This window comes from Chiloscyllium punctatum, chromosome 9, assembly GCF_047496795.1.
Source record: "Chiloscyllium punctatum isolate Juve2018m chromosome 9, sChiPun1.3, whole genome shotgun sequence".
NCBI classification, from domain to species: domain Eukaryota; kingdom Metazoa; phylum Chordata; class Chondrichthyes; order Orectolobiformes; family Hemiscylliidae; genus Chiloscyllium; species Chiloscyllium punctatum.
The window spans coordinates 38,922,674-38,944,635 of NC_092747.1; the positions used below are offsets into that span (position 1 = coordinate 38,922,674).

The 21,962-nt window shown below is 39.4% G+C and overlaps 1 protein-coding gene across 6 annotated transcripts in view; it reads right to left on the reverse strand.

Annotated features, from left to right (window-relative positions):
* The window catches only part of LOC140481308 (microtubule-associated tumor suppressor candidate 2-like), a 452,512-nt gene that overhangs the window by 106,984 nt on the left and 323,566 nt on the right, over positions 1-21,962 (reverse strand). For all 6 annotated transcript variants that reach the window (XM_072577285.1, XM_072577280.1, XM_072577282.1 and 3 more), the window contains one exon: positions 20,467-20,565. In XM_072577285.1, the coding sequence (XP_072433386.1) occupies positions 20,467-20,565 (99 nt within the window). The remainder of the gene's footprint in view (positions 1-20,466; positions 20,566-21,962) is intronic.

Sequence of the window (21,962 nt, forward strand, 5' to 3'; positions counted from 1 at the left end):
TTATTTTTCAATAGTTTTGATTTGTTTAAACAAGAGGAAATAAAATTATAAATTCATGACTTTTTTTTTGATGTGGGCCATATGGCTACTCTTATTAGAAAGCAGTTTACAACTAACCACGATTAAACAAATTATAACTTAAGGCTCAAGCTGATGTACTCTTAGCCTAACAGATGTGCAAATACTTTGAGAAAAATAGCTTTGACCAAAAGAAACAGCCAGATTTTAAAATGGCTTAATTGTACAACTATTAGTTTTACACGGTTATTTTAAGCTTTATATGTTGTGCTGTATCTTGCAATGGTGTTTTGTAACCTGTGTTAACACAACAGTCATTGTGGAGTCACACATGGCTTTTTTAATTAAAAGGATGTTAGTAGACCTTGTAATTTTCCTGAATGTTGGGATATTTGGGATGATAGTTAATCACTAGGGTGTACCACTGAATACTCTTACACTGATGCATAAATTACTCTGTTGGTATTATATTTTCTTGGTAGAGATCTATGACATTAGTAAGCTAAGAGGGAATTCAATCATAAAAGGGACATTTCAAAGATCTAATCAGGAAAAAGTAGGAAGTGATATCCATAAAATGACCATCACTTTGGAAAAGAAATTAGGTATTGGGTATACATCACCTTGCCAGGCAGAGATTGATTGTATATTCTTTATGCGTTGACAAACAAAGTTGATCATGTACAGGCATAGTGGCTAACAAGGATTAATACGCAGAGATTCTGAGTAGTTTGATGCACAGAAAAGACCAAAGGCAACAAGACAGCTACAGTCAACAAAAGTAAACAAATCAACATGTGTTCAGTCAGCCAGAAAATGCGAGCTGGTATCCTGAACTGGATCCACAAAAAATCATTATTTTTTCTTGAAGTATCGCTTCTTTTGTACTTGTTTTGATCAACTTAATAAATCCTTCGAAACTTGTACACACATACTTGTACCTGGAATGATCCTTGCACCTAATCGAGACATCCATACTGGCGAAGTGATGGCTCAGAAGTATTATTGCTGGGCTGTTAATCCAGAGACCCAGATAATGTTCTCAAGACACTGATTCAAATCTCACATGGCCTATGGTGGGATTTGAACTTGACAGAAGTCTGGAATTAAAAATCCAATGATGGCCATGAAACTGTTGTTGACCATTGGGAAAACCCGTCTAGCTCTTTAATATCCTACAAAGGTCATTATTGCCTGGTCTGGCCTAAACGTGATTCCACATGTGGTTGATTCTTAATTGCTCTCCAGGCAATTAGGAATGGGCAATAAATGCTGATCTAGCCAGCATTTCGGAAATGAATCTCAAAAAAAAGTAAACCTTTTGGATCATCTCTCTCTAAATTAAAGTTAAAATGAACCATAATTCTCACAATGAGGCTCTGAAATTTGTACGGTTTTCTGTTATGCCTGTCCTCAGTCAGACCTGAACCAGATGCCACATTGGTATATTTTTTGAATGGGCCTGAGACAATGAGCACCTTGTCAGTTATAGCACTCTAAATGAGAAATAGCTACAACTTTTCTGAAGCATGCATTACCCAGCTGCCTTGTTATCTCAGTACACCTCATTTGTATAAAGCTTACATAACAATCCCACTTTGAACAGCTGCAGGTTAATATGTCTAATAATTTTTATACTTTGATTTGTTCAATTTAAATTTCCTCATTCTATTCATAATTGATCCCTTGTTCTGGTTTTATACAAAGAATATAATTTTTTTTTATTACTTCCACATTATTTATCAATACCAAGTGGTTCCTTTAATTTGTATGCTGAACTAGTTAGATATTATTTTATATTGCACTCACTGCCTTGGGATTGAGGCTGGTTTGCTTTTGCTCGAGTGTGAAGAATTTGGAGATGACTAGCAAATCTACAACATGATCTGCAGAATCTACCATATTGGAGTTGCTCATGCTTTAAGGGTTGGGCAGATGAGTTGCTTGCAGGTTTGCGTGTTCCATTTTGGTATCTCATGTTCACCTCTCTATAATCCCAGTGAAATTTCTTCATGGTGCTTTTTGGAGGAGACCTTTCTATTTTGGTCTGTTGCAAGCCAGGGACCCCCATGACTTGGTAGGAATGTATGACCTTTTCAGAGATGCATTGAAGATATCTATTAAGCATTTCCACTCCACCCTGGGCATTTCCTGTCATGACAGAGTTCCAAAGCTTCAGAGGTCTAGGGTCCAGTAGCCAAAATGCTCAACAGAGCTGATTTTGAGTGGTTAGCTCCCCAGTGCTGGACATGTATGCTTGGCAGAGGATGGTACTGTTTGTCCACCTTTCTTACTGTTGGATTTGGAGGATCTTGTGAGGGTGCCATTGGCGGTATTTCTTCAGGGCTGTGAGGTGCATACAGAAGTTCGTTGGATTTGCTAAGCACATAGAGGAATGGGAATTTGAATTGCTGTATAGTAAACTATGATGTTAGTCTTGGGTTTGATATCCTGGTCCTCAAATATCTTTCCTTCAGAGTCAACAGGCATATTCAAGCTGATGATGAATTTCTTGCCTTCATCAAGAATAGGCTCCTAAGAGCCAAAAATATGAAATATTTTCCAGGATCTCGTCACTCAGGCAATTAAGGTTCCCTTCTCACCAGCTTCCCTGGTACAACACCTTGCCCCACCGATTAGATCAAGCACTGAAATCCTACAAAAATGAAAACAAACTGGTTCCAGTTTGGTTTCTTGTGATGCAACGTCACAAAATCAGCCCAATCAAAAATAAAATCAGGTTTCCTGTTTAAATGGTATCTGTTTCTTTAGAAAGGGAAGTTGAATAAGCACATAGTTCTAATTAAAAATACTTGTGTCTGGGAAATGTCCTTGGCGTTTTGTTTTTTAATACATCACCTATCTGAGGAGGATTTGTGCATAGAAATTTGTTCCTTCCACTTAGTGTACAAGGGGTACCAGCGGTGATAAACAGCATTGTTAGTTCATAAGTAATGCTTTTGTTTTGGAACAAAATGGTAATCCAACAAACATTTGAGTGGTGAATAGTCACCATCATGACTTTGTAAAAAAATCATTCATGGGGTGTGGGTGTCATCGGCAGGGCTAATGGTGATTTATTACCCAGCCCTAATTGTCCAGAGGGCAGTTAAGAGTCAGCCACATTGTCATGGGTCTAGAGTCATGTGTAGGCCAGACAAGGGCAGTTGATTTCCAGACAGGTTTTATACGATGTTTGACAGTTTGAAAATTCAGATTTCACCATCTGCGATGTTGGAATTTGAAAGCATGCCCCCAGAAGGGTAGCCTGGCGTTTTGGATTACCACATTATCACCACACCACCATTTTGTTTAGGTTGGTCAGAAATAATAGAATTATCAGTGCTTTCAAAGTTAAATTGCAAAATGGGTTTCTCAGATTTTTACTCATATCCAATAAATGCACCCTTTCTCTCATACATGCCCAGTGACTAGTGTGGTAAAATGTTTCTAGACATACATATCAATTTCTTTCTTACTTTTAGCTTGCAATTAAATAATATGGTGCTAAAATGTAGAAACGAGATGAGAATACATGGATGCTTGATGACTAGCATGGATGCAATTGGCTGAAAGGCCTCTTTCCACCTTGTAAAAACTCTATGATACTAAAATACCAAACTTTATTAGGGAGGAAACCTTTCCAACAACAATTGGTGTCCATAACAACAACTGCATACAATTCTGAACAGATATTGTGGTTGAAGGTTTTCTATGAAAATGAATAAGCCACAGAAAGAATTATTCTCAATAGAAATTTCCAGTAGTAATGAAATCATGTCACGCTGACTGGTCTATAATTCTTTGTTTGCTCTCTACTTTCCTTCTGAAATAGAGGGGTTAATTAGCTATTGCCCAATCTGTAGGAACTGGTCGAGAGTCTATAGAACCTTGCAAGATTACCACTAATGCATCTGCTATTTCTACAGCCACTTCCTTAAATACCTTGTGATAGAGTTATCAGGGTTTGGGGATTTAATCATCTTCGATCCCATCCATTTCGAGTCATAAAGTCATAGAGCTGTACAGCATGGAAACAGACCCTTCAGTCCAATTCATCCGAGCCATTAATCTAGTCCATTTGCCTGTACATGGCCCATATCCCTCCAAACCCTTTCCTATTCATATACCCATCCAGGTGCCCTTTTAAATGTTGTACCAGCCTCCACCACTTCCTCTGGCCACTCGTTCCATACATATCCCACCCTCTGCATGCAGAAGTTGCTCCTTAGGTCCCTTTTAAATCTTTCCCCTCTCACAATAAATCTATGCCCTCTAGTTTTGATCTCCCCTACTCCAGGGAAAAGACCTTGATTATTCACCCTATCCATGCCCCTCATGATTTTCTTAACCTCTATAAAAGGTCACTCCTCAGCCTCCGGTGCTCCAGGGAAAACAGCCCCAGCCTATTCAGCCTCTGCTGATAGCTCAAACACTCCATCCCTGGCAACATCCTTGTAAACCTTTTCTGAACCTTTTCACAACATCTTTCCTATAGCAAGGAGACTGGAATTGCACGCAGTATTCCAAAAATGGCCTAACCAATGCCCAGTACAGCTGCAGCATGACCTCTCAACCTCTATACTCAATGTACTAACCAATAAAGGCAAGCATACCAAACATCCTCTTCACTACCCTGTCTACCTGTGATTCCACTTTCATAGAATTATGAACCTATACTCGAAGGTTTCTTTGTTCGGCAACACTGCCCAAGACCTTACCATTAAGTGTATGAGTCCTGCTCTGATTTGCATTTCCAAAAATGCAGCATCTCACATTTGTCTAAATTAAACTTGACCCATTGGCCCACCTGATCAAGGTCCCATTGTACTTTGAGGTAATGTTCTTCGCTGTCCACTATACCACCAATAATGGTGTCATCTGCAAACTTACTAACCATGCCTCCTCTGTTCACATCCAAATCATTTATATAAATGATAAAAAGCAATGGACCCAGCACCAATCCTTGTGGCACACCACTGGTCATAGGCCTCCAGTCTGAAAAGTAACCCTCTACTACCATGCTCTGTCTCCTACCTTCGAGCCAATTTTGTATCCAAATGGATATCTATCCCTGGATTCCATGTGATCTAACCTTGTTAACCGGTCTGCCATGAGGAGCCTTGTCAAATTAACCACTGAAGTCCATATAGACAACACCTACCGCTCTGCCTTCATCACATATTCTTCGTCACTTCTTCAAAAACATTGAATAAAGTTAGTGAGACCCAATTTCCCACGCACAAAGCCATTTTAATGATCCCTAATCGGTCCTTGCCTTTCCAAATACATGTAAATCCTGTCCTTCAGAATTCCCTCCAACAAGTTACCCACCACTGATGTCAGGCTCGCCATTCTCTCGTTCTGACCACCTTTCTTAAATAATGGCACCACGTTAGCCAACCTCCACTCTTCCAGCATCTCACCTGTGGCCATCGATGACATAAATATCTCTGCAAAGGGACTAGCAATCACTGCCTTAGCTTCCCACAGAGTTTTAGGGTGCACCAGATCAGGTCCCTGGGATTTATCCAGCTTTACGCATCTTAAGATATCCAGGTGCAATATGGACACTTTTCCAGATCTCACTTTGTATTTCCTTAAGTTCTCTAGCTTCCATGTCCTTCTTGACAATAGACACTGAGGCAAAATACTTATTTAGTATTTCACCCATCTCTTGCCAATCCACACAATATTTCCCCAACATTTTCTCCCTACTAATACTGATTTCCTCCAGTACCTCCCTGTTACTAAACCCAGTGTTTCCCAATTCTGGTATGTCATTTGCATCCTCATAATAATTAGAACTGACTATGCATAATTAGGCATGAGCGATTAATGATTCTAATTATAAAATGATTTGAACAGCCAAGCCACAACTAATTACTCCTTACGTTACCTTGTCCCATTTCCTGCTATAAAAACAAAATGAGCAAAAAATAACTGTCCAGTCTTCAATATGATAATCATTTCCTGCTATTCAATTGATTCCAGTTCTCCCTTTCATTTTGTTGAAACTTGACCTTGCCTTTTTGCCAGGAGCTCTAAGATTGAACTGCAGACATTAACTGTTCGTATTATTACTGTTCAGAGAATCAGTAACCAAGATGATTATGTTTCCCATCGGGCTTCTGATTCAAAATGTTATATGAAACTGCAAAGTTTACCGTAAAACCAAACTGAGAACTCATCATTCTTCCTTTCACATTTTCTTTGTAGAATGTATTAGATTTGGCAAGCCTTAAATTTGATTTTTATAATAATTTAAGCATGCCTCCCCTGTCTTGAATTATACCAAACCACATTTAGATCGGTTTGCGGTTTCTCTTCTCATTTAATATTGGGACGTTTGCAGATGTAGTTTTATTAAACAAGTATTTGCGGGTAGTTTACTTGATGCCTTAAATTACGCCAAAAGTCTTTCCAAATCCTGCATTATCTGAGAGTGCACATGAACTGAGTTATAGAGTCATAGAGATGTACAGAATGGAAACAGAGCCTTCAGTCCAACTTGTTCATGTCAACCAGATATCCTAAATTTGCCAGCATTTGGCCCACATCTTTCTAAACCCTTCCTATTCATGTACCCATCCAGATGCCTTATAAATGTTGTAACTGTATCAGCCTTCGCCACCTCCTCTGGCAGCTCAATCCATAGACGCACCACCCTCTGTGTGAAAAGGTTACCCTCAGGTCCCTTTTATCTTTCCCCTTTACCTTAAACCTATGCCATCTGACTTTGGGCTAGCCTGGGAGAAAGACCTTCTCTGCTCACCCGATCGAGTACCCTCATGATTTTATAAACGTCTACAAGGTCAACCCTCAGCCTCTGGCACTCTAGGGGAAATAACCCCAGTCTGTTCAGCGTCTCCCTGTAGCTTAGAGTTACAAGTAAAAAAGTTACATTTTTGCTACTTGCTTCTACTTTATCAGCATTACATTGAATTGTACACCAAGTCAGATCAGTGAGACTCAAAGCTGTTTGGATCACCATGTTTCTGGCAAACTTGAATCTAGAAACCACATCAATTTAACACTTAGTGGATTTCATTTCCTGCTTCCCTTCGCCACAATCTCTCTGGTTTCATGGTTAGAGTACTTCGGAGCCATGCTAGACAGGGATGTCATTCAGACAGACAATGGCCAAAACAAAATGAACAAGCAGGAACTTGCCCAGGAATGCTGGCTTTTGGCACATATTTATTCATCTGCATTGGGAAGTCGGGTTATTGAGAATGAGGTGCGCATTATTACAAACACGGGTAAATAAAATGATTAATTCTTAATTGAATCCACATTAATTAAGGATTACATGTACAGAAAAAGCAGGACAAATAGGAACCTGTCACTTATCATCCATCCATCCACTTTTGATCATCAGTAAAGTGATGGAAAGAGTGAAGAACATTGCTCTCATGCAGCACTTGCTCAGAAAAACCTGCACACTGACATCCAGTTCAGGTTCCGCCAGGTCACTCAACCCTAACCTCATTACTGGGGCCTCCTATGGCACAGTGGCAGTGTCCATACTCATGGACCAAGAGACCCAGGTTCAAGTTCCACCCATTCCAGATGTATTAGATCTCTGAACAGGTTGATTCAGTAAAGAAAAGGGTAAAACATGGAGAAAAGAGCTGAATTCTAGAGGAGAGGTGAGTGTAACTGTCCCTGAAATTAAGGCTGCATTTGACCGAGAACATCATCAAGAAGCCTGAGCAAAATTGGCATTAATGGGAACCAGGAGGAAATTCTTTACAGGTTGGAGTCATGGCTGGTGCATAAATAGATGTCTGTGGTTTTTGGAGGTCAGTCATCATAGATCCAGGGCATCTCTGCAGGAGTTTGTTAGAGTAGTCCCCAAACATCTTCAGTTGCTGAATCAATGATCTTGCCTCCATCATAAAGTCAGAAGTAGGGATGTTTGCTGATGATTACACAATGTTAAGAATCGGTCCTCAGATACTGAAGTAGTGGGTGTCCAAATGCAGCAAGACCTGGAAACATCCAGGCTTGGGCTCAAGTAACAAGCAATAGTTGCACTAAACTGCTATCAGGCAATCACATCTCCAAATAAGACAGACTCTAACAATTGCCCAGTGACATTCAATGGCATTACGATCACTGAATTCCCGACTACCACATTTTAAGGATTATTGTTGAGCAGAAACTGAACTGGACTAGCCATATCAATACTTTGACTACAACAGCAGGTCAGACACCAGAGTTTTGCAGCAAGTGACTCACATCCTGATTTCCCAAGGCTTGCCTACCAACACCAAGGCACAAGTTAAGAATGTTATGGAACACTCCACACTTGCTTGAATAAGTGCAGTTCCAATAACACATAAGAAGCTTGATACCATTTAGAACAAAGCAACTCACTTGATAGGCACCACATCCATAAACATTCAGTCCTCCATCACCAACAGTATAAAACTATCTACAAGATATACTGCAGAAATTCACAAACGCTCCTTAGGCACCATCTTCCAAACCTACAATCACTAACTAGCATCTGCTAGTTCCCTTCCAAGCCACTCAGATCTTGATTTGCAAAAGCAACACCATTCCTTCAATGTTACTGGGTCAAAATCCTGGAACTCTCTCCCTAACATTTTGTGGGCATACTTACATCAAATAAACTGCAGCAGTTCGGAAGACAGTTCATCACCACTTTCTCAATGACAATTAGGAATGGACAATAGATTCTGCTTCAGTTAGTAATGCCCACATCCATGAATGTATATTAAAAAATGCAAAAAAACATGATTTTTGACATTGTAAAGAAGTTGTTGTATATTTTGAGTAAGCTTATATATGTGATTTCCACTACTTCTAAAACACAGTTATTTACTAAGCTTTCTAAGCCAAAGGACAGCATTTCCATTTTCATACTCAATCAGAACAATTAATGAGGGAAGTCACCACTTCAAATGTCAAATTTCATGTTCTTCCATTCCAAAGATGGATATGTCAGCTTTCTGTGATCATAGAATCCCTACAGTGTAGAAGCAGGCCAGTCTGTCCATTGAGTTCATACCCATCCTGCAAAGAGCATCCCACCCAGATTCACCCCCCCCCCCCCCCCCAACCCCACCTCCCCCCAACCCCCTACCCTGTAAGCCTGGCTAATCCAGTTTGCCTGCACATCCCTGAATACCACAGGCAATTTAGCACAGCCAATTCACCTAACCTGCACATCTTTGAACTGTGGGAGGAAACCAGAGCTCTCTGAGGAAACCCACGCAGATGCTGGGATAATGTGAAAACTCCACACAGACAGTTGCTCAAACAGTGGAATCAAACCTGGGTTCCTGGTGCTGTGACACAGCAGTGTTAACCACACAGCCACTGTGCCATGACAACTCAGTACAATTAACTGGGAATAATTTAGTGTAAATAGATTTGCTAATTTAAAGTTATTCCAGACCTACAGCACTGAATATTCAATAAATATATTTAAAAGAAGCCTTACTTCCAATCAGCAAAATCTCTTTAATTCAAATAATTAAACATTTCCTAAACTCTGCATTATCACCCCATAAGAAATTAATATACACCATGAAGATACCTGGAAATAAAACCTTACAGGATTTGCTTTGAGTTGAACACGGTTGAAAATAGATTTCATTAAAAAAAAATTGCATGGTTTTCCTTCTACATCAATTGCCTCTTTAGGTAGCTTCAGAAACAAATCTTTCTGAAAGTTTTTACATCAATCTACTTCCAAGAATATGTAGAAAAAAAAGCTAAACAGATTGCCAGGATTACTTTTCCAGTATTGGGAGAACCCAATTAAACATCTGTATCATCAAAACACTGAGTAACTAGCCTCACCAACCTTATAAATCCCATCTGCATGGATTTGTTTTGCATCCGTCCATCTGTAACAAGATTAGCTGTCCCATATCTGATACTTCAGAACTCCAATTCCTTCCAATCACTACTTCCTTTGTTTTACCTCTCCTGCATAATTAGGAGGTGTTAGTCCTTTTGTCTTTTAAGTTAGTAACTGTTAGTAAAAATACTAGGCCTATATGCTCTACATAAGTTAAAAACTGTACCTATACTTAATTTAAAAAATGAAGGATATTAAACTGATCACACCTGTACTGCAGCTGGGTTGTGAGATTTATTTACTATTTGCTGGAATGAGTTTCATTCATTCATGCAATTTCATGTAAGTGCTATTTTATCAGTTAGTTTAACTGGGGAATCTATTAAGGTCCAGGAGATGAGGTTGGCAAGGGCTGATTAATATTATAACGTTTTGTGGATGGGGATGGTATTGTTCTTATGCAACACTTATTCAGAAGTAAACACTGCTTGTAGCAAGGGCTGATAAAGTGTGAATATGTAGTAACGGGTTTGAAAGGGTTTTGATTACAAAGGGGTGTTTTAAATTTGGATAGTAAAATATAGTGCAGAACAATGATTTTTATGAATGAATAAATGAAACCGGGTTATTGTAAAAGACGGGTTAGTAAAGGGTTATGAATGAATGAATGGGAACCCAGTATTAATGAATATAGCAAGCTGGTGAGTGAGTTAATAAAGACAACCTATAACACAATATCTATTAACACAATATCTCACACTTGCATGTAAAGCATTCAAATATGCCAATAAAGTGGATTGGATTCTGACAGCTCAGAAAGCAATTTGGTATTCTCCCCATAGACCGACTGATAGGGATTAGAGCCCTCAACCAAAATAAACTAATTATGACTTGAACTGTCAATGTCAAATCAGTTATCAACTTGCAGTTTGGTTGATCTAATAAGATTTTATGAATCATTTCATCTCTTACTGTGGTAAAAACAATGACTGCCGATGCTGGAAACCAGATTCTGGATTAGTGGTGCTGGAAGAGCACAGCAGTTCAGGCAGCATCCAAGTAGCTTCGAAATCGACGTTTCGGGCAAAAGCCCTGGCTTTTCGATTTCGAAGCTACTTGGATGCTGCCTGAACTGCTGTGCTCTTCCAGCACCACTAATCCAGAATCATCTCTTACTGTGCAATTCCTTTCACGGAGTCTGTTGTAGAAAGGACCCTTTTCAGTAATGGTGTTGATGATCATAGTATTTGTGGTTTGACACAGGTCTCTAAACTCTTCATTTGCAAATTCCTCTCAATTATAGTCAGAAATCATACCTGTAGAAAGACTAGCTCTGACTGCCATGTCAATAAAATGCTGAATGAAATTATGTTTGTCTTTTCTTCTATGCCCTTCGATCCATGGCAAATACCTTGACAGGAACGTCCTCCATGAAAGTTTCATATTTAATATTATTGTGAACTTTACTTTGAAAGATTGCGGACACCTGCATTGTTTATTAAGTTGTCAGTGAAAGAACATCAGAACTTTTATTTTGTAAGGCATGGAAGTCTTACAAGTCAAATGTCCTGTACGAATTGTTTGTTTACAGCCTGCTTGGGTTTATGCCTATCAGCTTTCAGTTTTGTTTTGGATCTTGTGTGGAGTGGTTGAAGGAAACGAGCTTCCCAGCTTCACTCTCCTGTTTCTAAATAAAATTCTTGTCATGACTCCAGTGTAAAGCCAGATTGTCCTCTCGAAATGAATCCTGAAAAATCCTCATTAAAATTCTCTAGGTTTCCAGGGACAGCTGCATTTACAAAGATTCCAGGGATAACTGTCTAAGTTTGGAGATACTGGTCGACATATGTCAGAATAGTAGAAAAATAGCCATTGAAACATTTCTTCATCTTCGAGAATTAACATTGGCCACCATTATCAGCGTCTAGATTAGAGTGGTGCTGGAAAAGCACAGCAGATCAGGCAGCATCCAAGGAGCAGGAAAATCGACAAAGGCCCTTCATCAGGAATGAAGGCCTCCCATATTTTCTATTTTTTTCCTGAACGTGAATCTTTGCATTGTTGGTGTGAATGGATATGTAGGCTTGTGTGCGGTTTGGGGTATTTAGAAGTGTAGACATTTGTACTTCTACATTTCAATCAGTATATTAAGTAACTCTACATCTTTTCAAAGGATGTCTTGGTTTTCTAAAACGTCAATAATTTTGTTGTTTTGAAAAGAAACCTGCTTGATGGATCTTATTTTAAACTTAATATAGACAAAATTAAAAAATAAACTACTTGGACATATTTATAACTGGGTAACACATTTACATTCATATTGTGGATGGTGCAACAGGGAACTAATCAGAAATATGGTGCACTCCTCCAGCCTTGGTCATAGCAATGAAGTTTGAACACACTTCATTAATCACATATTTTGGCAGCATTTGTAACCTTTGTCAAGCAGGGTAATCTCTAATACAACTTGCTTTTTCTCTTTCTGATCCTTAACATCTGATGCCAGTACCAAGTCTCTAGCACTTCGATTAAAACATTAAAGGGATACGGGGAGAGTGCAGGTAGGTGGCGTTGAAATGCCCATCAGCCATGATTGAATGACGGAGTGGACTTGATAGGCCAAATGGCTTTACTTCCACTCCTATGTCTTAGTGTCTGATAAGACCATATGAGATGAATGTAATTATGCCCTGTTTGAGTAAACCACAAAGTCACCAATTTTCCAAAAACAACTACCTTGTATTCAATCAACTATTTCATGTCCAGTTTGATTTGTACTTCTTTTCATGGAAGGCTTGCTCAACAGCAAAGCTTTTCTCACTGGAGACCACATTAGTATCGACCAACTGGTGTCCCTCCGACTATTTTGCATGAATCACCATTCTTTTTAACGATTTCAATGCTTTGTCATTGTCAAACCTAATTCAAGTACAACTTTTGTAGCCCTTAACCTTGTAATGTTCCTCACTACCAAACAAATCCAGGTAATATTTTAACCAATTGTTACACATACTGTTGAGATGCAACCAAAATCTAATACAGCACAGTTGAATGAGTCCGTGGTTTGCCCCATTCATCAACTGAATAAAGCTCTTTGTGACTAGTACAATTCCTTTTGATCAATCATTATCATTTTCTTCAGCCTCAGAATTCTCATGTCATGCATCATTTCAAAGATTTCCCCTTCCACTTTGGGCAGATATTTGCATAATGATATTTTGAAATATATCTTAGCACCTGCAAGCAGTTCATTCATATATTATTACTGTTCTAATTCTGTCTGCTGCTGTGATACCCAGCTCTACTAAAAATCATTTACAGCATTGTTCTTCCCATCTATAGCTCTTTCACTGTGCTGCACTGAAGCCTGCATCTGACCAATCCTGAAACGCAGCAGTCACTAAGTTTTCTATTCTTGTGACACCATGGAATGTGCTATTTGTTGTACCAAGACTGCCAGAAATGACTTCCTGCCCAGGAATCTTTTTATAGGGCAGTATACATCTGATCCTAACAGTGAGTTTCTCTCAGAGAACAGATTTTAAGTTAGAACCAGGAACCCATCCAAATGTGACTATCCAGCAATTAAAATGCTGACATTGAAACAGCAATTTCTAAACTGAATTTGTTCATTCTGTTACATTCTGCAAAATTGCAAGATATATTCTTCCAGGGAATGCTTTTCCAAATCTACTAAAGTCTGACTGTGTTTCATAAATTGTTTTACTTATAAAATTCAGCTATGCAACTTAATAGAACATTTAAACTTCCACTAGTATCCAACTAATCCACAAAAAACACTTCCTGATTTCACTTTGTTAGGAAGTGACATTGCCAAGACCGTGCCTTGTTTTTCCTGGGTATGAGCCTAACTCATGCCTACTGTAACTATACGATGGCTTTAAAAGATATATTTTGTCCTGGGTTTTTTTTTAAAATGAAGAAACATTATGACAGAAGTGCCAGGTAGACTGCTCAAAGTCAATAAATTAAACAGTTTAGGAAGCCCTGTTTTCTTTCAAGTTAGAACAATAAAAGCTGCCTGAATGATTGACATTAAGCTCCCACAGAACCTGAATTTTTAGTTTTAGTTGCTGAGGTCTTGAAGCTGGATGTGGAAACTTGTATTCCCCTCTGTTCCAGCTAAAAGCCAGGATTCTCTTGCTGCTGCTAGAATTGCATATGAGACAATCTATTTTACTAAATTTACTTTTGCACAGGGTGGGTTTATGGTATATTACTATATTGAGACTGTTAATTTGTAGTATTATATAATTTTGTTAAGCATTTCAATACAGTTACAGTTCATCCAATTCTTTACTTTCCTTTTTATTTTGTCTGTGCTTGAACAGTCGTGTAAAAATAAAGTGTGTTTTGCTTAAAGTGGAGTAGTAAAATACAGCACTTTACACTTACCATGAAAATAAGAAAACATTAGGGTCTAGGCTATCTTCTTAGTATATTCTGAGGGAGTTTGGTCTGGTCCATAACACTACACCTCCATTTCATTTTCCCCTGGTCATACAGTTCAAATTATGAAAATATTAGAAAGGTACTCATACTCTAACAATATTTAACAGGTGCAGTGGAGACAGTAGATAGCCTTCCCACCCTTGGGCCCATTGAGGCCCTTACATGGCCAAATAATATCTATTTAAGTACCTCACTCTCCCAACTGCACTATTTTACCTGTGACCGGGGGCAGGCCTGCAGAGTTGACGGACTGGCAGGTACTGTGGGAAGGGATATTTCTCATTTGAGGAGGGTCCAGTACTCATACAGCAACGTCCCCATCTCCCTGCAATAACCATCCCTCTTGGACTTGCCAACATGGAAAATCTCCCTCACTGGTGTCTGCCAGCCAGGCCCTGTCAACCCAGACTTAATCTTGAAGCCTGGCTCTTCTTTTTCAGGACTCCCTGCAGACCCAGCAGTGGCTACCACTTGAACTGGCACTGCTGGGATCCAGAGTTGCTGACCACTCTGATTAGTGGGATGTCTCTGCAGATGAGGTCTCCTGTTGAGCCAATTCATGTTATAAAGTAGTTGCAGGGTAGGTATTTTTATAGTGGGCAGACTTCTGACAATACTAGTTTAATTGGTGAGGATCTGTGCAGGTATCCTGTAAAATCCAGTGTCTATTCTTTATGCCAGGTCCAGAAACAAAGTATTTGATTAATAAGAATTAAAGTTGCTACACTATGCATATTTAACTTTGCTTTTTGTCAAACATTGGAATTTAATGAAAATAAAGTGCAACAGTCGCCCTTGTGGGGCCAAACCGTACATCTGTGATACGGTGCTGAACTGCAGAATGACAGCTGATGGTTTTCTGATTAGCACATAATGAACTCTATTATAGATCAAAATGATTGATCTACAGAGTTGCCATTACCATCTCAGGAAACCAAATTTGACAAAAATATAGTTAACAAGGAGGAGAAAGATAGCTCCCAAAACACTCCTGGTATCTACAGCTCAAAAATCTTGGTTCCTTACTGATTTGTTTGCTTATTATTATTCTTGAAGCCATTTCAGGCTGAAATGAAATCAGACCCTATCCCATGCAGACTCTCCAATGACAGCTTCATTCTGAACTCTAATGAGGTGCACTAACCCAAACCATGGAACTTGTTTCAGTTTCAACTTATCTAGCCTCGAAATATGATTCTTCATCTCTCTATGTACCCTGTGTAATTTGCACTGACATTATGGGACACACCTGTTCAGATGACTGTGGCCAATTTTAACCTTCCTTATCGCACATAGAGACCAGAAGATGATTGTGCTTTGCAGCAGTGGTAATTGAGTTTCGTACCATTGCTGTACTTGCTCTAATATGCAACTAAGTCGGGGTTATCTAAATAGTTGACTCATTTACAACAAAACCGTTATATTTATTCACAATTTTTAATACTTAATGATTATGAATTCAAGTTTTTTTATACACATTTCTGAGAAAGGTCATGTTGAAATGCCTCCCACATAGTTTCCTCAATAAGTAACAGTCTAACTCCAGATACAATGTAGTACGAATTTTGTAAAGCATCATGACTTCATCCTTGGCAAGACAACAATAGATAATGGTTTTAATTTCTATGCAACATAGTCATGCAACACAAAATTTCCATTGTTACTCACGAATGTGCCAACTCTTTGAAATAGCAACCTTTTGTTTTTACAGAACTACGTGGGAAGACTGGCATGCTCATTCATCAAACTCTTGGGAGGAAACATAACTTGCCAATTTAAAGGAACTTTTAGATCAAACATTGAATGTAATTGTCTGATAGAGTTATCGTATTTAACAATATGTACATTAAACAATAAAAAGCACTTATTATTATTCAAACATAGGCTTTGAAGCTGTTGATTCAAATCTGAGTCCTTCAATGTATGTCACAGCAGCTAAGTTACATTGAAAGCTCTACCAAGATGGAAAACGCACCCATACAGTGAACAAGGAGACAGTCATAGAGGTGTACAGCATGGAAACAGACCCTTCAGTCCAACCCGTCCATGCTGACCAGGTATCCCAACCCAATCTAGTCCCACATGCCAGCACCCGGCCCATATCCCTCCAAACCCTTCCTATTCATATACCCATCCAAAATGCCTCTTAAATGTTGCAATTGTACCAGCCTCCACCACTTCCTCTGGCAGCTCATTCCATACATGTACCACCTTCCGCGTGAAAAAGTTGCCCCTTAGGTCTCTATTATATCTTTCCCATTTCACCCTAAATCTATGCCCCCTAGTTCTGGACTCCCCCACCCTGGGGAAAAGACTTTGACTTTTTATCCTATCCATGCCCCTCATAATTTTGTAAACCTCTATAAGGTCACCCCTAAGCCTCCGACGCTCCAGGGAAAACAGCCCCAGTCTGTTCAGCCTCTCCCTTTAGCTCACATCCTTGTAAATCTTTTCTGAACCCTTTCAAGTTTCACAACATCCTTCCGATAGGAAGGAGACCAGAATTGCATGCAATATTCCAACAGTAGCCTAACCAATGTCCTGTACAGTCACAACATGACGTCCCAACTCCTGTACTTAATACTCTGACCAATAAAAGAAAGCACACCAAACGCCTTCTTCACTGTCCTATCTAGGTAGTGTTGAGAAAGGTATTGTAAGAATGAGGGGTGCTGCATTTTTGGAAAGCAAATCTTAGCAGGACTTATTCTTAATTGTGAGGTCCTAGGGAGTGTTGCTGAACAAAGAGACCTTGGAGTGTAGGTTCATAGCTCCTTGAAAGTGGAGTCGCAGGTAGATAGGATAGTGAGGAAGGTGTTTGGTATGCTTTCCTTTATTGGTCAGAGTATTGAGTACAGGAGTTGGGAGGTCATGTTGCTGCTGTACAGGACATTGGTTAGGCCACTGTTGGAATATTGCGTGCAATTCTGGTCTCCTTCCTAATGGAAGAATGGTGTGAAATTTGAAATGGTTCAGAAAAGATTTACAAGGATGTTGCCAGTCATGGAGGATTTGAGCTATAGGGAGAGGCTGAATAGTCTGGGGTTGTTTTCTCTGGAGTGTCGAAGGCTCAGGGATGACCTCAGAGTTTATAAAATGATGAAGGGCATGGATAGGGTAAATAGACAAAGTCTTTTCCCTGGGGTGGGGGAGTCCTGAACTAGAAGGCATAGGTTTAGGGTAAGAGGAGAAAGATATAAAAGGAACCTAAGGGGCAATTTTTTCACGCAGAAGCTGGTGCGTGTATGAAATGAGCTGAGCTGCCAGTAGAAGTGGTGGAGACTGTTACAACTGCATTATTTAAAAGGCATCTAGATGGGTAAGTGAATAGGAAGGGTTTAGGGGGATATAAATCAATTGCTGGGGACTAGATTAGGTTAAGATATCTGGTCAGCATGAATGAGTTGGACGAAAGCGTTTATTTCCGTGCTATACATTTCTATGACTCTATGACTCCAAGAGTTGACATGTGGATTTAGAACTTATTTTTAAAAGTGTTTACAGTGTTCATTGCTTTCTATAGTTCCATTCTAGGTCATACATAGGCCATTTGGCCCAAGAGACTAATGCTGTGGTTTTGCTACACAACCCTCCTTCATCTGATTCCATCAGTGCTCCTTCTTTCTCCCATGTGTGTATATATCAGTTTGCCCAAAGCGTATCCATGTTTTTTTACCTTAACTAAGCACTCAATTTTCTTGCTTTTCTCTTGCTGCTGTCAAAAGGTTGAAGAGGTGACCAGCTTCCAGCTCTCTACCAATGTCATTCTTGAGTTGGTTCACAGATGTTTTTTAGCAAACTACGTCTACATATTCTTCCTGTTTTCTGTTGGGTGATCATAGGAGCAGTACATAGGTGCTCCCCAACTCGGTTGAAATTGATGAACCTGCTGTCAACATGCTTTGAAAAGATGACATGGTCAAATTTGCTCTGACAAAATGGTCCTACAGTAGTTTTTCAAACCTCTCAGTGGAAAACAAGATCAAGTTTGTGATTTGTTGAGGACTATTGCACAGCCAATGAGATGGTCTTACAATGTCTTATTATGAAGTGAAACTACGTACACAGCAATGATTTTAATGCATATAGAGTGACAGGTTTTAATCGCATTTATGCCTTTAAATCCCGAGGTTCAAATCCCAGTCCAGAAATCGAAGCTGATGTCAGTGCTGAGGGTGTGCTGTACTGTTGGAATGTTATCTTTTGGATGAGATATTAAACCAAATCCCTATCTGCCTGTTTGACAGGATATAAAAAATTTCATGAGCCAATTTTAAGGGGGGAGTTCTCATGCTATCCTGGCAAATGTTATTCCATGAGTTCACATCACACAAAAACAATACAGGTTATCCAATCATTATCACATTGCTTAATGTAGGAGGTTGTGGTGCACATAGTAGCTACTGCGTTACCTATATTACATGGGTGATTATATTTCAAAGGTATTTCAACGGGTATTTGAGATGCCTTGCACCAAATAAATGCAAGTCTTTCTTTTCACGGGTAAAGCTTCAGTGGTTATTTGGCTAGATTTAATGACCCACTTGTTTCAAGTTTCCAGATCATGAATTCCTAACCCTGAAAAATATGCAAAATGCTGGTGCACTAACACACCACTTGAGTCTTGGAAACTATTTCTAATGATGAGAATGAGCTCTTTTTCCCAAATGAGTTCTAATTTCATACAGAGGCAACCCAAGCAATTGACAGAATACTCAGTGGCTGTTGTAACTTGAAACCTCTCTACAGAATGTCACTGCCTCTCCAGTAGTGAGCAGCTACAAGTTAGAAAAGTGTAATTAGATGATCAGTTGGGAGAGATTCAAGCTTTTGAAATTGGTTGTATTTTAATGAGATGTGGGACCTGTTAAGAATCAGAAAACATCATAACGTCAATGATAATTGGACAGTTGCAGGTCTGGAAAAATGTTAATCTGATGAAGAAACAAATGCAAACTTATTTTTACCATGAGAAACATTTAGTGATTGCTTATAATTCACCTATGGACGAAGAGTAATTTGCTCTGCAATAAAACGCAAGGAAAGTAAATGACTGTACCTTTTAGGCATGTGCCATTTTAATAGAATATTTCTGTGTTTACAGTTAAATATCTTGTACCCTGCATTGATGGAATGAGCTACCGGAAGAAATAGTGGAGGCTGGCACAATTACAATATTAAAAAGGCACCTGGATGGGTACATGAATATTGTCGAAAAGTGTGGTGCTGGAAAAGCACAACACGTCAGGCAGCACCTGAAGAACAGGAGAGTCGCTGTTTCGGACATAAGCCTTTCGGGGGCAGCATGGTGGCTCAGTGGTTAGCACCAGGGTCCCAGGTTCGATTCCAGCCTTGGGTGACTGTCTGTGTGGAGTTTGCACATTCTCCCCGTGTTTGCGTGGGTTTCCTCCAGCTGCTCCGGTTTCCTCCCACAATCCAAAGATGTGCAGGTTAGGTGAATTGGCCATGCTAAATTGCCCACTAGTGTTAGTGTTAGGAGGGAAATGGTTCTGGGTAGGTTACTGTTCGGAGGGTCAGTGTGGACTGGTTGGGCCGAAGGGCCTGTTTCCACACTGTAAGGAATCGTGTCTAATCTAAAAGAATTAGGAATTGGAGGGGGGGGGGGGGGGTTCATGCGAGATGAATAGGAGGGTAAGGATAGGTAGAAGCGGAGGGGGGGGAGCGGAATGATGGTAATAGGTCGCAAGGGAGGGTGGAGTGGATAGGTGGCAAGGAAGATGGACAGATAGGACAGTTTAAGAGGGCAGTGCCGAATTTGAAGGTTGGATCTGAGACATGGTGGGGGGGGAGGAGAGATGAGGAAACTGGTGAAATTGATATTGATGCTGTGTGGTTGAAAGGTCCCAAGATGGAAGAAGAGGCGTTGGAAGGCTTTAAAGGGATTGGGTCAAATGCTGGCAAACGAGACTAGATTAATTTAGGATATCTAATCAGTATGGGTGAGTCGAACCGAAGGGTCTGTTTCCATTCTGTACAGCTCTATGACTTTATGACCTGGAAAAGAGGTTACATTTGCCACAAGTCTTGGACATTTACCACACTTGCTACATTTCTTGTTATCCTTTCTTTTCTAAGAATACGTTACTCCACTTCAGTGGTACACAAACATTCCTTACCTGCTGGGTGAAGCTTGCTTGCAGGTGTAACATGCCTTTTGGGTGAAGAATTCACAGGTTTTGGAACATCATGATCTTTATGAACTTCTTTCTTCATGGCTGTTTTGAGAGTTTAAAAATTAATTTGTTAGACCGTGTCTCTGTCTCATTAAAACTCTTATGAGCTAATGTCACTTCTTTTTCTCAAAGGATGTTTGGCAATATTTTTAAAGGTGACAAAAATTCATGCTCAATAAACATTTATGAAGCTAGAAGATGATAAACCTATGGACACATCTTTAAAGCTCACACCAACGTTTTCAACAGTTTCAGAGATCTAATTTGCACTGAAGTTATCGAAAATAATACATTATCAAGAACATTGTGATACACTTGTTTTTAGACAAAAATATCATATCTCAAGCTTGCACATTGATTGTTCTCCAGCTAAAATTAAGGTTTTTAGCATTATTTTTGGTTTGCAAAAAGAATGATCTAATCCATCAGCTTTGCTGTATTTTTGGCCACTGTTGCTCGATTACAGGCAATCAAATAGATACTGTTTTCATCACAGTATTTACATTCCCAAAATAGAGCAGTTTGGTAATGGCATAGAAATTGAATCTTATTAACAGACCACCATAGGATGCACATATTACATTTCGGTTTGTACGAAAAGCATCTTAGCACACTCACAGGACAATGCTAAAAAAAGGGTAGAAAATGTCAAATATAAAATATAAATATATACTGTATAATAAATAATATGTAAATATATCCTGATCTTAAAAATTCCATATTACGTTACATAGAATTAACAAAAGAAAATCCAGTTTCTTTTCGCTCTTAAGACACAGGTTTAAGAAACAAACATGATCAAGTTGACGGTGATAGAAATGGATTAAATAAATGTACAGTATTTTGAAGAAAATTAATTGTTGCAATAGATTTCAGGCTTTGCTGTTTTCCTCTATAATCCCATGGTAAATTACAGAAAATTAAATTAGTCTGAAACAAGTTCAGACAGATTCTGATCCAAACAATTTGTATCTCAGCCCCATATGTGAAGAACCTGTTTAACTTTGAAGGAGCAAGACTATAAGATATAAGTGCTTTTTGCAAGGTTTGTGAAGGTTTGTAGCTCAGGTTGAGGTTTAGGGTGTAGCTTTGCTCGTTGAGCTGTAGGTTTGATATCCAGACGTTTCATTACCTGGCTAGGTAACATCATCAGTGGCAACCTCCAAGTGAAGCGAAGCTGTTGTCTTCTGTTTTCTATTTATATGTTTGTCCTGGATGGGGTTCCTGGGGTTTGTGGTGATGTCATTTCCTGTTCGTTTTCTGAGGGGTTGATAGATGGTATCTAGATCTACGTGTTTGTTTATGGCGCTGTGATTGGAGTGCCAGGCCTCTAGGAATTCTCTGGCATGTCTTTGCTTAGTCTGTCCCAGGATAGATGTGTTGTCCCAGTTGAATTGGTGGTTCCTTTCATCCGTGTGTAGGGCTATGAGCGAGAGAGG